The sequence below is a fragment of the Sinocyclocheilus anshuiensis genome, unplaced genomic scaffold, assembly GCF_001515605.1.
Source record: "Sinocyclocheilus anshuiensis isolate Anshui unplaced genomic scaffold, SAMN03320099.WGS_v1.1 scaffold108, whole genome shotgun sequence".
NCBI lineage: Eukaryota > Metazoa > Chordata > Actinopteri > Cypriniformes > Cyprinidae > Sinocyclocheilus > Sinocyclocheilus anshuiensis.
Window position 1 is genome coordinate 702979 of NW_015554071.1, and position 9368 is coordinate 712346.

General features: G+C 37.0%; 2 protein-coding genes across 5 annotated transcripts in view; one reads left to right on the plus strand and one right to left on the minus strand.

The window, feature by feature from the left end:
• LOC107668710 (uncharacterized protein C18orf19 homolog A-like) overlaps positions 1-3680 on the plus strand; it is a 13542-nt gene extending 9862 nt beyond the window's left edge. The window contains exons 4-6 of one of the 2 annotated variants that reach the window (XM_016460681.1): positions 1224-1335; positions 2550-2669; positions 2703-3680. In XM_016460681.1, coding sequence (XP_016316167.1) covers positions 1224-1335; positions 2550-2669; positions 2703-2816 — 346 coding nt within the window. In that variant the 3' untranslated portion in view covers positions 2817-3680. Of the gene's footprint in view, positions 1-1223; positions 1336-2549 lie in introns of both variants that reach the window. The other variant, XM_016460680.1, reaches the window with a different exon arrangement.
• A 1389-nt stretch (positions 3681-5069) lies between these two features.
• Positions 5070-9368, minus strand: part of LOC107668709 (low-density lipoprotein receptor class A domain-containing protein 4-like) — a 100739-nt gene continuing 96440 nt past the window's right edge. For all 3 annotated transcript variants that reach the window (XM_016460677.1, XM_016460676.1, XM_016460678.1), the window contains one exon: positions 5070-8498. In XM_016460677.1, the coding sequence (XP_016316163.1) occupies positions 7968-8498 (531 nt within the window). In that variant the 3' untranslated portion in view covers positions 5070-7967. The remainder of the gene's footprint in view (positions 8499-9368) is intronic.

Consider the following 9368-nt stretch of genomic DNA (forward strand, 5'->3'; position numbering starts at 1 on the left):
AGGTAATTTTCTTTCTGCTCGCTCATTGAATGTGTTTGGCGTGTGGTGGATTGAGGTAAATGGCACACTGAAATGTTTATTCTGCCTCACATCTGGCTGAATGTGGGTCACCACTGTCTAGACGTCTGAGAAATGTGGGAGGTGGTAATGGATGCTTGAGAACGGGCTGTTTCATTCAGCATGACCTCACTCTGCAGAGAAGACAAGACCAGGGTTATCAGTTTGCCTTCATCACCAGTCTTCACAGCCTTTAGCTCATATGAAAGATGTCCATTCTGTCTAAATTGAACATTTGATTCTTATGTTAAGTATTACATTTTAAAGTAGATATTTCAATGTCGTTTTAAAATAAAAAAGTGGATTTTTACGTTTTTATTTCACTTAAAAAATGCTTTAAATACTTGGCCCTGTTAAAACCTCAGTGTCAGGGTTATTATCATTAACTAAAACTATTAAAACATTTTTGTTAATTGAAAGAAAGATAAAAATAAAATATAGATATTAAGTGAAAAATTTACTTCAGTTAGTTGTCAAACGCAACATTTCTCATTCAAGTTGAAGCACTAAAATTATTCATCTAAAATTAAACTAAAACTGAAATAAAAATAAATTAAACCTAAATAGTAATTTAAAACATTAAAAAAAAAAAAAAATGCACTTAAAATAAAAAATAAAAGCTGTTCAAAAATATATCTAAAAATGAATAAAAACTATAACGGTATATAAATACAGTAATGCTAAAAATACACTGCTCAGTATAACAAATATTACTAAAAGACTAAATAAAATTCAGGATTTTGTAACGACCATCCCTAATCACTTTTCATAAAGTTCCACTCATTACATTGATGTGCTATTTTATATTAACAAATTGTCTTAAAAATCTTTTTATTCTTAAAAGGATAGTTCACCCAAATAAGAAAATTCAGTCATCATTTTACTCACTCTCAAGCCTTTTCAAACTTTCTGTGGAACATAACATTTTTTTTTTTGTCTATGCAATAGAAGTCAATGTTTGTTTAACCAAAAGTGTTTGGTTACCAACATTCGTTTCTCTGTGGAACACAAAAGAAGAGATTGTGAAGAAAGTCATTTAGGTTTGGACTGACATGAGGGGAAAAAATTATGACTGAATGTTCATATTTGGACAACTATCTCTTATGAAAATTTAGGCTGTTATGTGAAATGTCTTTTTATGCTCCCTCTCTTGTTTTGGTTTGTAGAGGAGTCAATCTGGTGCCATTTCTTGAGTATGTTGGGTTTCCTGACAAGGTGGTGAAGCTCCTGGAGAATTCTCAGAGTGGCTACGCACTGACCGCTTACGCCATGTACAAGGTGGGCTAACGGCGTTGTTTTTTGTGAATTAAAGGTGCAATATGTAAGATTTTTTTATTAAAATATCCAAAAATCACTAGAACAGCGTTATATATTTTGCTGACTTGTGTACTTACATTATCCCAAATGTTTCGAAGAATGTTTAAATCCAGAGAAATAAGCAATTTTAACTCATTGTGTCGCCTGCCAATGACGTCATAAACCCTCGATTTCAGGTTTTGTTTTGTAGAAAACATGGAAACACCAAAGACGTTTTAATATGTTATGCGTTTTAATAGACCGGTGACGACCGCACAGAGTAGCATTATAACAGAACTTTCAAATGTATCTAGTATGATAAAACAGCGCTGCTTTACCCCACATACGCACGACCGGAAGGAGCGGAAGCAGTCAACTGTGGCATAATAAAAGCTCCGCTGCTTTCGAGCCGTGTGTCACTCATAGCAAAAATTATAACTTTATTCAACAATTTGTCTCTTCCACGTCACCCTATAGCGCCATTTTGGAGAGTATCACATACTTAAACAACATATGCAACATATGTATGCAGATACGCTGTTTACGTTGTTTACGCTTTGATCTGAACGTAAACAACATATCCGTCACATGAAAAGATATAATAAAATATTTACAAAAATGTGAGGGGTGTACTCACTTCTGTGAGATACTGTATGTGATACTTTCCAAGATGGCGCTTGGAAAGGAGGAGACGAATTGTTGAATAAAGTCGTTATTTTTGTTTTCTTTGTGCACAAAAAGTATTCTCGTAGCTTCGTAAAATTACGGTTGAACCCCTGATGTCACATGGATTATTTTAACGATCTCTTGCTCCGTTTCTGAGACTTGATCTTATAAGGACACTTGCTGTCTATGGGAGGGTCAGAGAGCTCTCGGAATGCATCAAAAATATCTTAATTTGTGTTCTTATGATGAAAGAAAGTCTTATGGGTTTGGAACGACATGAGGGTGAGTAATCAATGACAGAATTTTCATTTTTGGAAGAACTATCCCTTTAAAATACATTTTTTTTTTCTTAGTGTGAAGAACATTTTGATATTCTAAAGAACCTTTTTCTACTATTAAGACCCTTGTGTGAAATGAAAAGGTTCCATTGATGTTCAAAGCTCTTCATGGAACCATAGATTCCAATAAAGAACTGTGAGTGTTCTACAAGTTAATGTGCCGTTGGTTTGGTGTTCTCTGCTCTCCTGAAGATCGTCACACCTGCGCGCTACACGGTGACTCTCGGAGGAACGTCTCTGTCCGTGAAGTACCTGAGGAAGCACGGGTACATGTCCACCCCTCCACCCGTGAAGGAATACCTGCAGGAGAAGATGGAGGAGACCAAAGAGAGGATCTCTGGGAAAATGGAGGAGACCAAGGATCGTATATCTGAGAGGATGGAGGAAACGAAAGACAAGTTCACAGAAAAACTTCAAGAAACCAAAGACAAAGTGTCTTTCCGAAAAAAGAAGGAATAGGTTTATAGGCTTACAAAAGGTCACAAAGTGACTCTCCCTCTCCATAATGTCATGAAGATTCATGTTATTTAACGATATAGCATACTTAAGGAAAGTAATGTGTCTTAAGCTTATACAGTATCAAGTAGTATGTAAGCTGTAAGCTCTACACTTACTGTTCACATAATAGGCTAAACTATAAGATTATGACCATTGTTTTGGATATAAATTTTGGACTCTACTTGAAGTGTTTTTAACGGATGAGAGTGAGAGTATGTTTTCTAAAGAGAACAGCAGGTGTCCAACATCACATATGTAATACTTTGTTCATATAACAACATAGCACTGCCTCTTTCAATTCTTGCATTTGTAAAATGTTATTTAAATTAAGGATTCTAAATGGCACAGATTTGTCACATAACTGAAAATGAAATGGGTTTTATAAAATCTTGAATTGTTTGTAACTTGGTATAATGCAAACGGTGTCGGTCCGAAGCTGTAAGTGTGCATTAAGATGTAATACAGCTTATGTCATCATTTAAAATACTGGAAAAAAGTAATACAGAAGAAAATCGCCAATCGTCAACAGTCTTTACGTCTTGTTTCCAATTCAGTGCATTCCTGCCATATTCATGCATTTCATTTATGTGAGCTCATTTTCAGTTGTTCATGTCTATGGAGTGTCGCGTTTTTGCTTGTTTTTTTTTTTGCATAACTAATGAAGGTTAATAATTGAACTGATTATTCACCAGTGAATGTGTCTGCTGGTGAAGCACTTGGGTCTGATGAGATTGTGAGGCCTTTTTTGTCTATTGAAGGATCTTCCGCTTGGCTGTCAACAATAATAATAAAAAAGATAAACCACATCTCGTCTTATTTCATGAAGCATGAAGTAGTTTGGCTTGAAAATGTAAATGTTTTGAAAAGCTTTTAGTTTATTGGAAAGACTACGGTTCTTAAATAAGCATTTATTCTTCGTGGCAGTTAATGACAGCAAATATTACAATCATTTGTAAATTGTAATCAGAATTTAAAGGTGCAGTCATTTTTTGTTGGTTGACATTTCATAATTCTTGCTAGTGAATTGAGAAAATTTACATGAAACTAATTTTGTACAAATAATTTCCCTTTGACAATGGTAAATTAAGTTTTTATTTAAAAAAAAAAAAAAAAGCATCTTAAAAATGATTACAAATTTTAAATATTAAATAAGACTATTTTGTTGAACATACTCTTGTATAAAATGTACCTCTACTGAAGTTTGTCACAAAAAAAGCATTATATCTTTAAGATATACTTAGTATTTTTTCAATCAAAATATTGGATAATGGAAAAAAATATACTGATCAGTTTCAAAAACTAGTTATTACTCACTCCCCATCGATATTCTACATCTTTAATAACAAATTAAGAAAACACGTACTCAGTATTTTTAAGTGTAAAAAATGGAGTGCATCAGTTTAAGTACAATGTTAATCACAAATCTTCATAAATTGAAAACTGCTATTCCAAAAACAAGGATCCATGGCTTTCCATGTTGGACTTCAAACTGAAGGCATGACTGAACTGTTTCACTGTGATTTCAACCATGCATTATATTCCTATAAGTTACATGCCAACATTTGCTGCTTTTCAACTGAGGAGTAGGCTAACTAAAAGTAAAACTAGCTCAGCTGCTTTCAAAATAGTATGCCTACTACTTTTAAAACAAAAGGATGCATTAATTTTCACACAAAGATGAATGCAACCAATATCTATGATATCCGTCCAGAGCAAGTGAATCTTATGCTCTCCTATACCTTACTCTGACTATAGTAAATGGGTTCATTCAGAATGAAGCAGCTGTGAAATCTGACATTATAAATGTTTTAAAAAATTACTTCCTTCAATGCAAAGTCCAAACTGTACAGAAAAATGTAGCAAAATACTTTCTAAGGGTAGCCTGACTTGTCTTGAAGTAGCTTTTCCAGTCCTGCTGTAGTGGCTTTTAATTTTGAATGCTTTACCCTAAAGTGTTTTTTTATTATTATTATTTATTTAAAGGCAGGTTGTAGTTCACTTCACCTTGAGGAGCACAACATGACGACAAACACAAAGCACAAAAGAGACTCGTCCTCTGGTTCTTTTCCTCAACTTTAATTGCCCTCTCTAGCCATTTGATGACAGCGAAAGAACAAGCGTGGAATCGTTTCATGAGGGACTACAACAGTATCTTTGAGCAATAGTTTTATTGTTTGTATTTATTTTTTATGATTTTTTTTTCAGTGGGTTTTTAGTCACCTTTTTCCTGTAAAAGTATTGCAATTAACAGACCTCAAACTGAAAACCGCTGACATTACAATTAAATAGAACAATAAAAATAAAATAGAAAAGGCGTAAGGACAGCGGCGTTCCTCGCTCACTGAACGGTTTCTTCTTATAAAATAAAAAAAATTGTAGTCCACAATATAGGTCGTAGAGTCCTGTGATGTGTTCTCGCTCAAGCCCGATGAAGAACGTTGCTGTGGATTGGTGGGAAATTCCAGATCCACGGACTGAGATGCTGAACTCACCCACACAAGTTTTCAGTCAGTCATCCATTGAAGCGCGTGTTTCTGGAGAGGAGAGCTCGGAACCAGACTGCTATGCCGAGGAAATAATGACAACATGAACATGCAGTAACGATCAGCTATGGGCTGGATTTTCCTCATTTGATGCTCTTTTATATTCCACACAACTCGATTATGTGCATAAAAACAACAACAGAATGTTAACCGTTTGCCACGGACGTCCCACCGAGCCGATAAAGCCTCACCCTGAGCTGCATTTTGATATGAACCACTAAACCTTGTCCTGGGTCGGAGAAAAGGCCGCGTGGGAGCCCAAAAGTCGACAATTGTTCTGCGTGGTGATTATTACACGCCCAAACAGCTAGCAGTCACAAAATAAACTTCAATAAATAAAATAACATGCGCTGGCATTTATAATTCGTTCTCTGGAAGTTACAAAAGCAGCAGCTAGTTATCCTTTATATAACTGCCTTATAATCAGAATATTTGTTTCAGCACATAACAGATTTGCATTTACTGTATAGGAAAAAAAATATATAAGTCGTCATTTTGTATTTCTGTGACCGTACTGTAGCATTTCTCTTTGCAAACTTTACTCAGTTTTACAAAAAAGACAAAGCACAATTGAAGGCATTCACAAAAACTTGATGCCACCGTGTTTAAAGTTTTCTTTTTAATATTATCTATACATTATATTACAGTATTAACAATGCTTTCTTGTGGTTTTCTACCCATTGGGTAGGATATGTGCATAATATATTCAAGTTATATACAGCACCGTACAAATAAACAGAGTCCGACTACTGAAAGAAGCACCATAGGAAGTGAGGCACAACAAAGGTGGGGGCTTTTGAGTGCAAGTGGGTTTCTATGTCTGCTTAAACATGACTGTTAGGCACCGAATTTGCTCGTGTAAATAGTAACATGCAAACCTCTCGGCTGCAAAAACAACAAAAAAACACATTTGGGTTCGTTTTCCTAGCACGACTATGGCGGCGAAAACACGCTAATGTTAACGAAAAACGAAGAACGAACATCTGTCTCGGTTGATATGCGAATATAAAGTAATGGAGAAGCGGACATAGGCCTACATAACGAACGGACAACAGCAGCAGCAGTAGCGGCAGCAGCAGCGGCAGCAGCAATACAGTACGAACTCAAACTGCGCGGTCAGAATGAGTGACGGGAAGCCAAGCTTTCAGAGCCGAAGCGGATGGGCGACAGGAGAGTCTTGCTATTCAAGGGGGGAAAAGGTCATATAAAAGCCTATTTTAGAAAGCAAAGTTGTTTTTTTTAGTCCACTTTGACTAAATATGCTCTCAAACTGGTCACTTTAATAAATACCTAGTTGATAAATAGGTTTTCTATGGGACTTTCTAAAGGGAAGGCCAAAGAACGATGGTTTAACAAAGCTCAGGTGTGGTCAAAAACAAAATCAACACGTCTGAAAGCATTCCAAAGTGTGCCGTGTGATTGAATACGACTTCAAACGAAGAAAGAAAAAGGGGGATGTACCTCGTCACGATTGGTACACGTTTCCTTTGAACTGATATAAATACTGATGACAAATAATAAGAGATAAAAGTGTGTTCCTGTGCTGCCTCGGAATAAAACGGCATTCCAGGAGAGGAGAGTAAAAGATAAAATACGAGATCCATATATGATCGTGAACTAAAGTATAGTATGGATAACTGGAAACAAAACTATATGCATGCTTTTTTTAGTGGAAAACAAACTATGAGATATGACACACTCGCTCAGAAGGGGACAGGATGTGCATAAGACTACAGTTCCCATGATTCCCTTGCACTTGGACCCCATGACAATGCTGAAGTGACGCAAGTTTAAAGTGCTACTCGACAGGATGAAAGTGGCGTGTGTGTCGTGACTTCCATCCGCAGGTATCCATGCCAATATCTCACTTGGTCAGATCTGGAATTTGAACAGCTCGTTAAACCCCCTCTTTTTTTTTTTTTAAATAAGTGCCATGATGCAGTTCAGGTGTGGAGATTTTAGGCTGGATCAGAGTTCTACATCTCCATTTCAGGAAAACGCGAAACGTAAAAAAGGAAGAAAAAAATCCCAGGAACCATGTGGGTTGACGTATGAAAAGTAACTAAGGGTAGTTTCTACTCTTGAAAGAATAAGTGCAACAAAGACTTTTTGTTGTTGTTGCTGTGAGTCACATCCCCAATATTTAAGATTTTTTCATGGCACTCAATTTGGATTTTGATTGGTTGTGAACAGTTTTTTCGTGCACGAGTCCTGGAAACGCACAAACAAATAGAAAATGTCTCAATCCTATGACCTATGTGGTCTCTCACGCAAACAATCTGTGCCAACACACGTGTTCTTTAAATACAGGAAAGCATACAAAACCAACCAAACAAAGAGATTTAGCCGAGGAGCCCAAACATCCATACAAGGCCCCGAAGTTCTTGCAAAAACAAAACGAAAAAAAAATCAAATAAAAATACAAATTCAAAAAAATAAACTTTGTAAGCTTGGTTCCTCAATTTTCGATTCAAATTGTGCAAGGGGAACGTTTAGGTCCCCTTTAGATCCAGGAGGAAGTACCAAAGAGCACGTGCGCTCTCTACTGCCCTCTGCAGGTGTGTCCTAGTCACACGGGTTTGTCGCGCCGGCTATCCTTAACCTTGACGAACAGGGTTGTGCTTGCGCCAGGCTGGGCGGAGCGGCTGGCTGTCCTCTGGTTGGAGGGTGGTGTGTTATTGCTGTGCTGGTGCAGGAAGGAGGCGGAGCCTGGGTACGTCTGACCCATCACCTCGCTATAGGTGGGCGGCGGCTCCTCCACGTGCGAGTTCGAGGCACTCTTGCCAGAGTTGCTGCTCGGGGGCCGCGGGCCGCCTCCGTGCACGTAAACGTCTATCAGGTCGCTGTCGAATATGGTCCGGTTGGGGGGCGCGCGCACAGATGCACGGCTCAGCTCAAGCTGCTGCTCGGGGTCTCTGAGCTGCAGGGTACAGGGGCCCTTGTAGGGCGGCAGCTCCTCGCCGTCTGACAGGCAGATGGTGGGCGGCAAGTGGATGTCCTGCTGCAGGTATGGGTAGGTGGGCTGGAAGCGGCTGAATCGGTCCCTTTGCATAAATGACGGTGGGTTGAAGCGCTCTCCGCTCCGTGGCCCATACATCACCTGAACATAGAGATGGAAGAAAATAAACCTTATTAGACATTAACCCAAGAATAAAAAACAATAAACAATTAAAACGAGGTCTATAAAAACATGCAGCCAGGCTAATTATAGAATTAGTTAATTATACAATCAATATACAATACTGTTTGAAAGTTTCGGATTTTTTAATGTTTTTGAAAGATGTGCCTCAAGGATGCATTTATTTGACCAAAAATACAGTAAAATCAGTAATATTCTGAAATATTTTACACAATTTAAAAGTTTTCTATTTCAATATATTGTAAAATGTATTTATTGCTGTGATCAAAGCTGAATTTTCAGCATCATTACTCCAGTCTTCAGTGTCACATGATCCTTCAGAAATCATACTAATATGCTGTTTGCTGCTCAAGAAACATTTCTTATAATTATCAACGTTGAAAACAGTTGTGCTGCCTCATATTTTGGTGGAAACTGTGATACATTTTTCAGGATTTTCTGATGAATAGTTTAAAAGTACAGAATTTCTTTGACCAAAAATACAGTAAAAACAGCAATATTTTGAAATATTTTTACAATTTTAAATAACTGTTTTTTTAGGTGAATATATTGTAAAATGTAATTTATTCCTGTGATGCAAAGCTGAATTTTCAGCATCATTACTCCAGTCTTCAGTGTCACATGATCCTTCAGAAATCATACTAATATTCTGATTTGCTGCTCCAGAAGTAAATAATATGGCTCTTTATTACTATGCACTGTTACCTATTGTTGTACATAGCAAAAAGGATATCATTGTGTTTATTTAGTGTACATATAGTACATATATTACATACATATAGTAATTTCAGAGCATAAATGTTGAAATATATTGACTGTCCTTGAAAGGGC